This window comes from Taurulus bubalis, assembly GCF_910589615.1.
Source record: "Taurulus bubalis genome assembly, chromosome: 10".
Lineage (NCBI taxonomy): Eukaryota > Metazoa > Chordata > Actinopteri > Perciformes > Cottidae > Taurulus > Taurulus bubalis.
Window position 1 is genome coordinate 8101431 of NC_136598.1, and position 16340 is coordinate 8117770.

Sequence of the window (16340 nt, forward strand, 5' to 3'; positions counted from 1 at the left end):
TAGCAACTTTTTAAGCCTAGTGTGTACCGACCCTATACAAACCTTTTTCTTTTAGCAATGTTATATGCTGTAAACACATTTTGTGGTGGTTTCGACTGCTTTCATGGCAAATCAATAGTAATGTGTTCCTAACATTTTCTCATCTGTGCAGGACTAATTATGTGTTACAAAACATCTGGCCTGCTGCTTTACGAGCTGCCTTTTGGTTTTCTAAATGTAGAAACAGCTTAAGGTGTTACATTTTTCTTTTTTTTAGTTTCTTAAATGATCTCTGTTTTTTTACTGTCAATTTGCTTTGTTTTCCCAAAAGGAGGATATACTGACATTTAGTTAATTAGTTATTGTCCTCTTCTCTCTGTTTTCCTGCAGTACTACGTGATGACTTCAGACAAAACCCTGCAGATGTGATTGTGGCAGCAGGAGAGCCGGCGGTGCTGGAGTGTCAGCCTCCACGTGGACATCCCGAACCCACTATATCATGGAAAAAAGAAGGAATAAACATCGACGACCGAGATGAGAGAATCACTGTAAGACTCTTTATTTTTAACATGCAAAGTGCAACTCTAACATTGTAATTGCTGACACGTAGGCTACTCAATGCCTGAAGACTGATTTGTAGACACAGATGATATGTTTAAATGTATGAGATAGTGATGCCGGTTTAAATCCTTCCCACCACTTTAGTGTTTCTTGAAAGATTGATTTGTTTGCCTCATTATTCACATATCGCAATTACCAAAACCCAGAGCTCTCCATTTCAGTGGCTACAACCTCTAATGACCGAGGTAGATAGAATCAGTCTCGCTCCCTCAGTCAGCAGCAGTGCATTGATTAGGGATGACCTGCTGATGAAATCAACCAGGAGAAGCGTAGATCAGGAAGGAGGAATGAGCTGACCGAAATCAAAGAGGAGAAAGTTGCACTAAGCAGCAGCAGTGCCTGCACGATCCAAACAACTCTTTACTTTACATTTGATTTACAACCAAACCACCAATTATTCAGCTTTAATTAGAACAGCAGCACAGCCGGCACAGAAGCATCAATCAGCTCTACATGCTTGCTTACCAAAGGGATTGAATAGTCCTAACCCAAACTGTCTTAGACAAACACAATTCTGGGTCCATAGTTGTTTTCCTTGACTAGGAGGAAACTTTTTTCCTTCGACTGTATCAGAATCAGAATCAGAAACCGTTTATTGCCAGGAATGTTTGCACAAACGAGGAATTTTGTTAGGCGGAAGGTGCATACATTAGACATCAGTACTGATTGGATGTGTGCTTTGGGGAAGTACAGTCCAGGCTGACTCAGCAGTCGGCTAGCATAAACAGGTAGTGAGGAGAGAGTGCTTAGCTGTGGCTCGGGAACCCGTCTTCACAATCTGACTGGTGGGGTTTTAAGGTTCTGGCTGCTCATTGTGAAGTAGTTGAGCAGTCAAATGGTTTGGCCCCGCAAATGCGGACGATGGCGAACTTCACAGTACAGTCACGGACAAGCAGATTCTCCCCGATTTTAATAATACAAGATGCTAATAAAGACGCTCAACTCTATATGCCTGTAGCATAATGCTGAAATCCGGGTTGGACTAGTTGTGCACAATACATTTTCATTACTGGGTAAGTTGAAACAGTGATTTATCGCTGTTGGCTGCCTGCACATGACTGAACGCAGTTTTGCTCAGCGAGGGCCAGTTGAGGTTGCATGCACTAAGCCCTGATTGCAAAATCTAACTCATAAACAGCGTGAGTATTATTCCTCTGTGTTTTATTCTAAGCTGCACAGGGAGAAGATTTAGAGTCCGTGTCTGGCCGTTGATCATCATAATTGAAAGAAACGAGCGCATAATCTAGTTTAAAGGGAATCAAATCATATCTGTCCCTGAGTTAAGTCAGTAGTTACTCATAAGCACGGAACCTCGATGCTACAAATGAACTTGTGTGGCCTTAGAATTCACTGTTTGTCTTGTTTTTCCACACATTTGGATCATGCATGTATTGTGTATTTACTGCATTCACACCTGGCTACCTGCCTACTGTTACACTTTATTTTAGGCAAAAGTAAACAATACAGCATTGCCATTAGGTGATGAACAAAACTGAAAAGAGATAATATATTATATTTTAAAGAGGAGCAAGATCAAATGCCCAATATTTAGGAAAAACCTCTTTTCAGTTTTATTCATCACCTAATGGCAAACTACCTCATGCTGTTAACACAGCACAGCAGCCCTGATTCAACTCAGTATTATGCATGGTTCTCGCTAACATGTCCTTCCCCATAATTCCATTTTATCCCCATTGAACACACACACACACACACACACACACACACACACACACACACACACACACACACACACACACACACACACACACACACACACACACATGTTTCTGTTGTTTATAAATCATTTCTGCAAAAACATGCATCCTACTTTATGGCGGAAGTGATGACTTATTGTCAATGCTGCAAATGTGATTTTCTGCACTGACTGGTGAAATCCTTGAAGTAAACATTCAGAAGGCTCTGTCATTTAGCCTGCATTGAAGCAGCAGAGTTGTGTCCATGTAGCCTACAGCGGTGTTGGGCCTTCTGTGGAACTGAAAACAGGGTCTGGTAGATTTAACAGAGCTGCGTGGACCAGCTGGTGTTGCTCACTGTAAACTTCCTGTCAGCCACGAAACCTCACTGACCGAGTCTTCCCAAAAGACCGCTTTTAAAGTAGCGCTAGACGTCATGTAATGCTATTGTGTAAGTATGTGTAATCAACTGCGGTGACAGATAGGAGTCTGGACGGTCTCCCGTGGATACATGTTAACAGATCAAGTTGTATTAGAAAGAGGACGATCATGGGCCGATGTTTACGGTATAGTACATTTTAGTGTGACTTTCGAGAGGGAGGCAGAGGGAGGAATCTTTATAATGTGATGAACAGCTGAGCTCGTCAATGGGCCCCCTCATCCAGCCTGCATTGTTGTTTGGTTCAGTTCATTCCTCCCACCGCGCAACATGCTGGAACGTGCAGTCTCCTTGGTGATCACTGGTGATCAGAGCGAGGTCCTAAACCATTTTCTCTCTGTACTGAGCTTTACTGGGATGGGTCGGCTTGGCTTTGGTGGCTGCAGCATAGAGGGGGGGAATGAACTTCAGAGAGCGGCAGACACATCAGAAGAAACCCTTCGGTTTTCTTTTCATTGTAGGCAGCTGTGTGTAAAAAAACAGTGACATGCTGTGTGTCATCTCACATATATTTATGACTTCATGTGGGGCGGTTTTGAAAAGTTTCCCACCGCGCCATAAAGGGAGAGGCAGGGCTATTACCCTGTAATGCTGCTGTGCCACGAGCAGCAGCTGGCCTCATCCCTCTCAACTTTGGTCAAACAGGTCTTTCAGGAACAATGAGTAAAGGATAGATAAACGGAAACAGGAAAAATGCCAGTATTCAAATCTAGACCATTGTCTGCCTAGAGCAAGAGTCTGTTGGCAACATCATAAACGACCTCAATGCAGCACATTGTCCACCCTCCTTTTGTGTAATTGTTGTGGCTAATTGTCAGCCTGTAAAAATAACTGCTGTGTGAATACCAACAGAATGCATGTTGAATAGAGGCTTTTTTTTTCATTATCAGCATTGCCAAATGACATGAGACAAAAGGCAACAGGATAGAGCCATCTCTCTGTAATGCAGGGATAATGGTCAGATTGTTGAGGATTTCCGCCGCCTGTGTGCTTTGCTGCGTTGTGTGGAGAGGATATGCACGCAGAGAAAAAGTGGGCCGCTGCTGCATTCATTTACTTGCTCTCGGAGTCCCCGCTGCTCTGGCACTCCAAGTATTTCTGCAGAGAATGGGAAACCGCCACAGACACACAGGAGTAAGAATATAGATAGAGTAGACACGGCCTTAAGTGGAACCTCATGTCAAAGCTCTGTGGACCCAACAGTACACCCCCCTCTTTCTCTGCTGCATGGTCTGCCCTGACCTTGGGCCTTTGTGAGTGTCACAGTGTTTTAGCTGTTAAGCCTTTCCTCAAACAAACAGTAACATAATGATACTTCAAACCCCTCCAGCACCATGGGGTGCCCTAAATAAGCCAGCCTTCCACCGTCTCTTCAAGTCCCTCTGTCCTCCTGCTTTACCATGAATATTAAACAGGGCTGAAGGGCTGAGGAATGCCTGTGAACCAGAAGAATGTCTCTGGTTGCAAAGTTGTCCTTCAAGAATCTTAGACCTAGCCTGGCGACTTTAAAGGAACTAAACTCCATACACACAAGTTTGTTCGTCACATGTGAGTGATGAAAACTTGGCTGCATGTGAAGAACAGCGATGGAGATTTACAGAAACGTATCATAACGTAGCTCTCAAGTGAACACACATGTGGGAGGGCTTGAGTTTATCATGGTAGTCACGCATTTGCAATATTGTGTGTCAAGCTCTCTGTCAGTGGCACTCTAATGAGGGTATCGATTACATGCTTGCAGGTGGTGGTCCTGGTCTCGCAGGCTGATATGTGCATTTAAAACCTTAAGCCCCCATCAAGGCTAAGAGATCATTGGTGCGCCATGCTATTGTCTGTGTCTGCGCTGACTGGCATGGCTGTGAGCTGAGAGAAGGGTTGAGGGGCCTGTGTGGGGCCGGGGCTGCCTTTCTGACTGCCTGAGAACAAAGCACCTCCTCTGGCCTGTAATCAAAGCCCTGGGAAATAACAGACATGACATTCACCTGGACAACACACACATTCGTGTGCTGTTCATGTGTGCTTGAATGCATGTTCACTTGCTCTCACTTGTAGTTGTATGCACAGACAGAAAAAATATATCCAGAGAACCTATTCTTTAAAACATTCCCCCACGATAATAGCCCAAACTGTCCTGCAGCTCTTTGAGGCAACTGGAAAATTGTTCTCAGTCTTGCAGTGCCTCAGGTGTTCCCTCAGGGAGCTGTGGTTGTGTTGGATCGGGAAAGCGTACTTTGGCTCAGCTTACCCTGAGGAGGAACAGGCTGATAGTGATTTAGACTTCAAGTGGAAGCTGAGTGGGAACAGCAAAAAACGGCTAGAGAGATAGAGTAGTCCAGTTTATCTTTATCTCTATAAGCTCAGAGCAAAAGCCCTCTTTAGCACCAAGCCATTATGTGTTTGTGAGTACATCTCATCATCATGCTGTAATGGCTTTTTGGAAAGTAAGTGCTCAGAGCCATTCTTAAATGCAATCAGGAAATGTTTTGTGATGTTTGAGCGACGCCGTTTTCTGTTTTCTGTTTTCTCTGTGTCAGCCAGAGGCCCCAAGTGTCTCTCACACTCTACTATTGTTGTTTTTCCTCTCCAGGATAAGCCTCTCACCTCCTCTTTTTATTCCCTCAGATACGCGGAGCCAAGCTGATGATCACAAATGCCCGGAAGAGTGATGCTGGAAAGTATGTGTGCGTCGGCACAAACATGGTCGGAGAACGTGAGAGTGAAATAGCTGAACTTACAGTGCTTGGTGATTAATCTTTATTTTTTCTCTCTGTGCTGTCTTCTCGAATCTGTCCACAAACAACCCACAAACATGCGCACACACACACACACACACACACACACACACACACACACACACACACACACACACACACACACACACATTTGTTTCTGTTTGTCTGCAGTGAGAAACCCAATCCAAATGTTAAACTTTGATTGTCAATCTCCCAGGGATCTAAATGGTGTCACTGACCTTTATCAGATAGAGTGTGAGATGACCTCCAATCTCACACTTAACTATGAATCCCACGCTGGCCCCAGCAGCTTCTCTTTTCTATGACCAGCTGCACCCTATTCCATCATGAATGACCTCCGACCCCGATACTCTCATGTGTCCCGAGCAGAGAGCATGTCCAGACTCCTGATTTTATCGGCATCTTTCTTTTTTTTTACCTTCTTCACATCTTGTCCTCAGTGACCTCTTATAATCTGTTAGAAGGAACAACAAAAAAGCTGGCTTCATGAAGATAAAGAATAGTACTGAAATATTACTATCAGGGCTTAAACGAGGCCATCTGAGTGAACACCGTTACCTAGGAACTCTGGTTAACCATAAACCACCATGGTAAGTCTCATGGTATGTGTGAGTAAAGAGAAGGATTAGCATCTAACCTTATATAATATAGAAAATAAACATTGGTGACCCTGTACTGAGTTGCTGTCCAGAGAGGGTCAGAGCTGGACTTGAAGGTGATGGGTTAACAAGATGACACAAGAGGTTAGACTTTCTGTGTCAGGGCATGTTGTCAAGTCTTCAAATCATTTAGTGTCTGTCATGTGTAATTAAAAGCATATACTGTAGCATAAATAGTAACTGTTTTCTCTTCTTAATCTTGTCTTGTGACTTCTGTGCACTGTGTAGTCCATGTAGTCTAGACTGTATTTTTGCCTTTTTTAACTTATGTCCTTAAACATAAATTAGTAATTACCTTGTCCTTTTTTTTGGGCTCTGTATAAAAACTAAATTTGATTACATTATGTCATCATTTCCATTCCAGGACACCTCAAAGGGCCTAAAACTAAAACTTCAAGGTGGCTTTATAAAATGGATTTCATTCATTTCTCAATTTAATTTCCAATTTAGCTCTAAAGCTTGACAACAAAGAACAGGACCGAGATTCATTGAGTATATCAAAGCAGCACTTCTAATGGCTTTCACTCAATCAAAACATTATTCCACTACCACCGTTCCTTGCTCTGATTATACATGTGTGTGCTGTTTCCATCTATGCAGAGCGTCCCAGCTTTGTACGTCGCCCAGGCAGCCAGGTGGTGTTAGTGGACCAAAGTGTAGAGTTCAGGTGTGAGGCCCGTGGTGACCCAGTTCCCACCGTGCGCTGGAGGAAAGACGATGGTGACCTGCCCAAAGGAAGGTATGCCTCATCAATCGGTGCTTTCTTTTTTGTCGTCAGCTGACACATTGTGTCTGTGTAAATACAGTGTTTGTGTATGTAACAACATTAGATACATTGATACCTGTTTTAATCCAGATATGAGATTCGTGAGGACCACACCCTGAAGCTCCGCCGTCTGACCTCAGCTGATGTCGGCTCCTACACCTGCGTGGTAGAGAACATGGTGGGCAAGGCGGAGGCATCGGCCACGCTCACCGTCCACGGTAAGACAGAATACTGCTATGACGGTTAGTTTTACACTCTTCAGTCTGCCAAACACATGTACAGCCACTTGGACAGCTATTCTGAATTAATGTCCATTTTGGGTCACTGTGCAGCTTGATTCAAATGCAATTTAGCCCAGCCACATTGCAATAATAGCCCTCAGCTTTAGTACTACACGGTCATCACTTTCAACTATTCTCTCTCAATTAGCTGATTGATTTCTAATAAAAAGAAACGCAAAAATCCATAACAGCTGTAGAGTTGTGCACATGGGAGCTCAACAGCAATCGATTTAATTTGCTCTATACAAGTGGCGTTTCTCCGGAGGCCTGTCTTCCGTCATGTTTCAAGACAAGCAGTACTATATTTGAACCTATGGAATATCTCTGTGTCTCCTGTGGCCCTCTCCATCAAATGTCTTATTAACACAGTTGGAATATAAAGCAGCCGGTCACAGTGTGTGAACATTCAGAAAGAAACCATTCAGAGGAACTGGGGCCTGGGATCACCTCTAAACCCTCCTGAGAATCAGAGGAACACAGGGGCCATTTAATGGGAATAGTAGGGAGGCAGGTGAGCGAAGAAGGGAAGGAAGGAGGAGGCTTCGTGCATTGGAGATGGGGATTGGATGGAAGGACAGTGAATATGTTGGTCTTGGTGGCGGGTTGCCACTGATGCAGAACAGGTCGGGAATTAGGGCCGGGGGCAATTGTGGTGAAGAGGATAGACGGGAAGAGAGAGAGAGCTTTCTGTGGTTAGGTCAGTCATATTAGTGTCACTTCCAGCAAGCAATGCTGCATAGATATAAAGAGAGAAGGCAATTGTATTCCTCTTCCAACCCCCACTTGCAAAGACATATACTTCATCATCACATGGCTAACCTTTGCAATTATTTCTTGATTTTCTCCTCAACACAGCAATCTTTACATTGGTTGAAGAGTAAGATTAGCCACACCTGCCGATAGACCCATCAATATATCTACTCCCCTTCTTTCACTCTTTCCCTCTCCCTGATGAACGCGTAGTTAATGAAAGGGAACAGCATTGATGTGCTGGTTCAATAAGCGGTTCCCCTGGCTTAGAATCATCTTTGAAATGCTAAAACCTCTCTTGTCCTCAGTGGAAATGAAATGTCTTAACCTCAGGTCGATTCCCTGTTGCCTGCATGTAGAAGTATGGCACTAGCCCTCTTTTCATGCATTATGCCTTTCAACCCCCATGTTATACGAGTTAGAGAGGAATGGAGAACGAACTTCTGCCATGGATTTAGGGGACAAATGTCAATGCTTTCTTGGAGTGTAAAATGCAGTTAAAGGCAGAACAGAATAGGAATCCTCGTTCTACTCTCATGGTTAGATCGGACTAATGCCTGAACCTCCAAGCTTCCTAGAACCATTGCCATCCATCCTTCAGGTCCCTGAGCGTCATCCAGACCAGGACATGAGGAAGCCAGCGAGGCTGTGGGCACTGAGTAGTCCAGCTAATTAAAGACAAGCAGGTCCCACGCCCGGAAATGACAAGCTTCTAATTACAGATGCGGGCACAGGAAAGGAAAGAAAGGCCGTCTAATTGTAGGTCTAAACAGTCCAAAGTAGCGAAACGATGCATAGGTAGTAAGATGACGCTGATGACGAGAATACAACAGTAATGTGCGGGGCAGGAGTTTAATCTGTGGGTTTACTGGGCAATGCTGTCAAAAATGCTGATAATATTAGAATTGTTTCTTCTTTAAAACACTGGTTACAAATAGTAATTCCCTGCAGTGTCATTACGCAATTTGCTTATTATTGCAATATGTGAAAATTAAAATATAGCAAGGCATGCCATTTTGAAGATATGTTGAAAGGCACGTCCCGAATAAGAGCTGGACAGTTAATGAGAAGAATCCAGCTCCGTGTGGACACGGGGGGATTTTCAGAGCTTCATGGTCACATTGTCAGTGAACAATGTCAACATTGTGGAAGTGGTGCCCTGGGCTATTTTTCTTTCAATGTGTTCTGCTCTCATTACGACTTAATCAGTGAATTATTGTCTTGCACACGTTTGTCAGTTCACGACACCTCCTTTTGGATTTATTAATATGTTTAGGAAAAAATGGAATTGATTGATGGAAGAAACGCATAATTGGTCAAGTCACCACCCGCATTTATAGTTCCATCGTCAAAATCATTAATCTAAGTCACGTGACAATGTAGCAGTGAGATGGGCTCTTCGGCTGGTCTGCTGAAGTCTGCATGTGAGAGTGGGTGTTATTTAAAGATTAAAGAATCACTCAAAGGCATTTGGATCTGGGTCTGGTGTGTTTAGATAATGTTTATGAAGTGATTTGTTAATTAAACTTCCACCAAAAGAAAGGCAAATGCTTTATATCAGACTGTATTGGAGAGAATTAAGAAAATCAGGGTGTTATTTTTTTCTCAGCTGGTTAAGTTTGCTGTGAGCAGTGATTTATGTGTAGAATGGTCTTGAATGGAATGGTAGTCCCCAGAGCAGCGTTGCTAATAACCCATGGAAAGGGTCTGGAAGGAGACTTGGAACTGGTGCCAAAGAGAGAACTTTCCTTTCAACCCACCGTGTGCTGTTACAGTGACGATAAATACCAAAACACAGTTAGGCGCCACATATAGAACTGATGCGTTTTATTACTCTGTAATATAGATACTCTGCATCTCTGCATTTGATTTATCTTAACCCTCATATATTCCCTCAGTGTGTATTACTCACTGTCTCGCAAAGTTGTGAGAACCACATTTCAGTTGAAGTACAGTATAGAAAATTTTAGAGAAGGACAGATAATTTAAAGCATGCTACAGACCTCCCAATGGGAGCCACTATTAATCATGCTAAATCGTCTGCATACAGTCCTGCTCTTGTGTTGATGTCAGGCCCACTGAACAGCAACACTGCTGAAATCCCCATTAATATATCTGCTGTGGTACATAGCCTGCCTCCTATTGGGTTGGAGGCCTCTGATCGGTTTCTTAATAGAGACTCCCTTCTGCGCTGTAAGCTAGCGGAAAGTCTACAACAAAGTAGCCTGATCAGATTTAAAGCTCACCTCTCCCTCCAGGTCCACAACTGTGATCACAACGGCATGGGAGAGGTAGGGTTACCTAATTAAAGGCTTAGACGCTCATGAATGGATGTGTGTAGGTGTTGTAGGGGGTTTGTGTGTTTGTGGCTGTGTACGTTCTCATGATTGTGTGTTTCTAGAGCCTCTCGCACATGGATAGTAGTGAGCGTCTTCTTCTGGGAACGCTTGATGCAAGTCTTATCTGCATTTAAAAGGCCAGCAGGGGGAGGAGGGAGGGGTCGGCCATTACTCTGACTGACAGCGTTTATGTTTCCGTGGGAGCTGTTGAAGCAGACAGATTAGATAAGGTGACTGATTGGTTGGGGGAGATTTATGTCCAAAGAGTGACAGTTAACATTCACCTTGTGGTTTTATGAACCAGGTTTACATTTGCAAGGCTGTGTAGAGGGACCAAGATCCAGCTGCTCCTCAGGGTGCTCTAAACCTCATTAAGGACAGAGGGATGCTCACTTTCACACACCTGGAAAGAGAGGAAAATAGTTTAAAAAAAAAAAAAACAGGACGTCTGCTCAGCATAAAACATCTGTCTTGTGTGTTTCATATTGTTTGTGCACCGTTTTTTGTAATTTAATTGTACCTAATCCAGAATTTTTCCTGTCTTTGAATATGTCCCAAGACTAAGGTGTGTGTGTGTGTGTGTGTGTGTGTGTGTGTGTGTGTGTGTGTGTGTGTGTGTGTGTGTGTGTGTGTGCGTGTGTGTGTGTGTGCGCGTGTGCGCATTTTTAATGCATTCCTGATCACTCATGCTAATTGTTTTACTCCGTGTCTCATGTGGTCCCTAGGGTTTGAGTCGATGGTGATATATGACTTGTCTTTTACTCATAGAATATTAATATTAACGATTATTTGTATCCATGTACATCACATTGTTATTTTCCTTATCACTCCTCTTTGTGTCATGCTGTTTATTATTTATTTATTCATCTTTGGGTTTTTTGTTGTGTTTTTGTTTCCTTTTTAGTATTGTCTGGTAAGTTGAAATGTCACCTATTCACCGCCTTGACCGAGACAGGAAGCTGTCACAACCCCCCTCATCCTCCTCCCATCACTTCTCCACCTTCCAATCAGCAATCATGTTTCTGTTGTCATGGGCAACAGTGACAAAAGGACATTAATGGGTAAAAATTATGCTCAGCTTGGGCCTCCAAGGTAAAACCGTATCATTACATTCTATTATTTCCCCCTTTTATGCATTACCAAACACCCCATCTTATTCATGGCCAAATTGTTTCTGTATTTCAGACGACAGTTTTCAGACTGCCTGATTTTATGTAAAACACTGCCCCTGTATTGAACAAATTAAAATTTGAGGACCTTTCCAGAGTCAAGGTGTAAACTGGCCTGCCTCTGTGGGTCCTCACATAGATGCCCTAGTAGACCAGAAAGGCCTTGTGTCACGGCAGAGCTGCTTGGATGACCTTGGGGTATGACGCCACACTTAGTCTTAGATTGAATTTGTCATTAAGATGCATGGTTACTGCATCCTGGTTGATGCCTGCACTATTGGAGGGTGTCAGCATGGACAGATGGCTTAAATTTGTTCCCCATTTCCATGTAAATTTTAACGGTCTATGCCCTTGCCCATGCAAATGAGGGGGCATTGAAGAAACCGTTGTTTTGTCTATTCATTACATCTATAATATGCCTGTGTTTAGAATTTGACCAGTGTACTGGTTAATCTGCTTTGAACACACGTGCAAAGTTTTGAAAGGAAGACTGAATTATTCAGTCTTCCTTTCAATGCTGGCAGTAGCTGCAGTCAAATTTATTTTGTCGTTCATTCAAATAACCTAATAATAGTAATGACTACTTGTAACTGTAAAATTATGATCTCTAAAATAATATGCTATGCTGTGTTTATGTATTCAATGGCTAACCATTCTCATGGCTGTCCTCCAGTGCCCCCGGCATTTGTGGTGAGACCAAGGAACCAGGTGGTTGGGGTTGGCAGAACTGTCACCTTCCAGTGCGAGGCCACCGGAAACCCTCAGCCAGCCATTTTCTGGCAGCGAGAAGGCAGTCAGGTAAATGAGAACGCTCTTTATTTGATTTGGAAAACACGCTAGCATACTCATTTAAAGCTCTGGGAAGAACTATTTTGTAGGCATAGTTCACTTGATGATTGATATCCTAAGACAGATGCTTGCATGCATTATGCCATTTCGGAGTGAAGTTGTTGTTAATAGAAGTCTGACTGTTTGTGATCTGTGTTTAATCCCCTATAGAACCTTCTCTTCTCCTACCAACCTCCTCAACCCTCCAGCCGGCTTTCTGTATCTCAGTCTGGGGACCTAACCATCACTGATGCTGAGCGCTCAGACATGGGATACTACAGCTGCCAGGCCATCAACACTGCTGGCAGTGTCCTCACCAAGGCTCTGCTGGAGATCACTGATGGTAAGCAACCGTCTTTTAGACACAGTTTCAGCGCACAGCAAAGTCTCGGTGGAAATTAGAGGAATACTGAAGAAAAAAAACTCAAGTGGATAAATATTGGTATTACAGATAATCTTTGGCTCATGCGGATAATGCTGTTCATCTGAAACGCTGTAGTTGTACCGAAGAGCATATTAATATCCGAATTGAGGTTGGTGAGGTTCGGTCTGGCCTGTTCAATGTGTTCCTGTCAGAGGTAGAGACTCTCTGGTGCCTGTGCACCCAGACTGTGTCTCAATATTTGGCTTTGCTGGCTTCACACTGGCTAATGTCTTCTTCGGTATTCCATAGCTGGCTTGCTGCTGTCTACCATTGGAAGACTGTGGCTGTGTGGTGAGGTTTGGATTGGGTCCTCTAATTACTCTGCTAGCCAATACCCGTCCGCCTGGTAGACTAACCTTGGCTTAATTTCCACCATTCCCACAGAGATCTGGGCAGCTATTATTTTCTCTACGACACACCTAGATTCATCCCTTCATTTACCAAATATCCGTCTTCATTTCAGGCCTGCAATGCTATGCTCCATCTCGCTCTCCTCTTCTCTCTCTCATTCTGTCAAGCTCTCTGGATAATAATAACAGTTATTAAAGTGAGCAGGCCACTCTGAGGCCACCACTTCTCTGCAGGCAGATCTGGTAATTACAGGTCATGCTGACAATGTTTTAGTAATTGCGCCATTCCCAGCACAAAAGCAAAGACAAAGCGGCCAATAGATTACACCGCAGCATGGCTCTGAGGATCTATGAACACATACATACATCATGTGTTGCTGTTACACTGTGTTAGGAATTAATTAGATTGTTCCTCACTGAATATAACTCGCTACTAAATCAGTGGGGCTGACAGCAATGGCCATCAATAGTGCTATGAATGATAATAATAATCCGAGGGAGGCAGACAACCTATAGCAGGAATTTGAGGAAATAGCGCATTAGAGACCAAATAAAAAAGGAAAAATTATCGGGTGCATGTAATTGCAGTGTCTCTCACAGCTCTTCCCTGTGCCTCCTCGTCTTCTCTATTCTCAGCACATTGCAGCCCTTCTCTGTCTGTCAAATACATGCCTTCTCGCTATGTCTTTGTTGTTTTTGTGTACTCGTTGAACACCCAGGGTCCACAGGCTGGGAGGCAGGGAGGAGGAGTTTAAACGCCCTCATGCTAATAACATTGTCTCTTCTGGGTGGATGTTTTTTTTGTGCATTTTCTCCCCTGTGTTGTGTTTTATGGTTGGGGGATGGGCCAGGGGATTGTTGGCCGCGAGCGTTCATATGGGTATTGCCAGGCGTCTGTTAGAGCTGTAGCAAGAAGAACGAAGTATCTGAGGCTGTCTAATTGTAATTACGCTGCTTTTATTTGGCTAAGTTTGACTCCTGCTGCTGAATGATTAGAAAATTGTTTCCAGTTCCTAAAATTGGATTCAGTTCCTCTCCCACAACCCTTTCAGTTTTCACATGCTTACATTGCTACATACAGTTTGGCAGATTCTCTGCCTTTTGTGTGCTTTCTCACACAAGCTGTATTTGTCTGAATCCACTGTTTGTTCTGCCCCTGTTACACGAACACCTTCCCAGTTACCCCTTACCCCCACCCCCACCCCACCACTACACATAATTGCTCATTCTCCTACGTCCTTCCACAGTTATCTCAGACCGCCCGCCCCCAGTTATCCGTCAGGGCCCAACCAATCAAACAGTAGCTGTGGACGGCACAGTGGTCCTTAACTGTGTGGCAACCGGAAACCCCACCCCCACCATCCTGTGGAGGAAGGATGGTGTCTTGGTCTCCACACATGACTCCAGGGTCAAACAGCTGGACACGAGTGCGTTGCAGATACGCTATGCAAAGGTAAGACACCTGCTCTCACATGTACAAACATGCTCGGATCCCTTTTTAACATCAACCAAGGTACATTTACAACACAGGGCCCAGGCATGCTCGTGGCATTTGAAGTTCTTTGATGATGGACTCGCCTTTTATTTCTTTAGAATAATAAAGGATTATCTTTATTTGGCTTCTTTTAATGTCGACCTATTTAAATAAACTTCAAAGTTGTCCATACCACATCCATAATGTGCTCGTCAAACCCCCGCTGGTTGGTAAATACAGCATGTGTTCCCTGCCAGCAGACAGCCCTCAGTGGGCTGTCAGTCAGTTGTCGCAGGTTTGAAATGGAGTCTGTGAAGTCGAACAGTCCGTAGTTCTTGTCAGTCAGCTAGCACAGTGGGTTGTGTGTGTAATTTTGAGTGTGAGCACATATGTGTGATGTGATGGCATGGCATGCTGCGCGATGCTGAACACACTCTCAGGGAGAGACATGTAGGGGTGCTGACGTGTCTTCCAGATGGAGGCGTCACAGGGTCAGAGTTTCCGTCAGTTTGCGGTGTTCTGATGAATGCTGGCAGTCTTGTGGTGACAAAATTGCAGTATGATTGGGCTGCCAGTGCGAGGCATGCAGGAGGGGATGCGTCTGAATCCATCTCTTGCTGTAGCCGAGTAAACTCCGCAGGCACTTTGCATTAATGAACTTGTCATTTCTCCCTGACAACATTTGAATGAAGATGTTTTTGATGTGTGGGGTAATTTATTTTATTCATGTGATCGCGTGCGTTTTATCGTTACTGAGTTTCAATACATGTCCTTGCCTGCCAGACAAAACAATATGCACCTTGAGGGTCATTGGCAGGACATGCTCACACTCAGTTGTTTAAACAATTTATCTCAATGTTTTTCTCTCTTTGTTTTGTTTACACACCAGCACAGTAGCCCTTAGCGTAGTATCCATCACCACCAAACCAAAACAGAATTAATTTTCTTACCCACAGACTTTGACTGCAGTTGATAGAGCGGATATTTTTTTTTTAATTCAGCGCTGTGCAAATGCACCATATATTGTTTTTTGCTTATTAGCCGGTTAGCTAGCAGACCCTTTCAAAAACATGCAAACTGATTTCAATTAAAAGACCATGAGCCAAGAAACAAATGATGTGTTATTGGTCTGAGCCCAAAATCCAGGTGTTGGTTCAAGAATTTTGTGAGAGAAAGGCCCTTTTCCCAGCTCTTTTTTCTCATGTACAGTACTACTGCACAATCTGCCACATTATTGTCTATCTAATGCAGATTACATTCTCCATTATTAAAAATAACGAACTTTAGCCTGAGAGAAAGAGAAGTATAAGCTCTCTAAGTGCTTTTGGGTGTTGTGTAATCTCTGTACTACAATGTAACTACACTACAAATGACTACACTCTAGTTCACCACTGCACTCTAAAACGTCAATGAGCCCAACTTTTCCGAACTTCCTTTTGATATCTAACTAAAAGTGTATGAATAGTCAAGGTCCTATATCTTTCGTACTGCTTGTCACCACATCTATTGCACAGAGGAGTGGCTTCCATGTTTGGTGCTCGGGGGGATGGTAGACCGAGAAAAAGGTCTCCAATTAGTCAATGATCCTGTGAAAATCTTTTCCATTTGACTAGGAATGGTCTGCCACTTGGCCTTTCCAGCTGCTTCCCCTCAGTTTCTGCAATGAAAGAGATGATATCGAGATTATCAGGCAATGACAGCTGCCTGCGACAGACTCCATCAGAATGTCAATAAGCAGAACAGTGGTGGTGTGTGAGTGGGGGGGAGATAGCAAGAGGCAGAAACAGGGAAGAGACAGCCACCAGTTCACA

The 16340-nt window shown here is 43.7% G+C and overlaps 1 protein-coding gene across 1 annotated transcript in view; it reads left to right on the top strand.

Moving 5' to 3' along the window:
- Window positions 1-16340, top strand: part of robo1 (roundabout, axon guidance receptor, homolog 1) — a gene marked incomplete at its 5' end in the record, with an annotated part of 156103 nt that overhangs the window by 114061 nt on the left and 25702 nt on the right. The window contains 7 exons of the mRNA XM_079225397.1: window positions 370-527; window positions 5359-5479; window positions 6749-6887; window positions 7005-7132; window positions 12127-12251; window positions 12453-12624; window positions 14303-14508. Coding sequence (XP_079081523.1) covers window positions 370-527; window positions 5359-5479; window positions 6749-6887; window positions 7005-7132; window positions 12127-12251; window positions 12453-12624; window positions 14303-14508 — 1049 coding nt within the window. The remainder of the gene's footprint in view (window positions 1-369; window positions 528-5358; window positions 5480-6748; window positions 6888-7004; window positions 7133-12126; window positions 12252-12452; window positions 12625-14302; window positions 14509-16340) is intronic.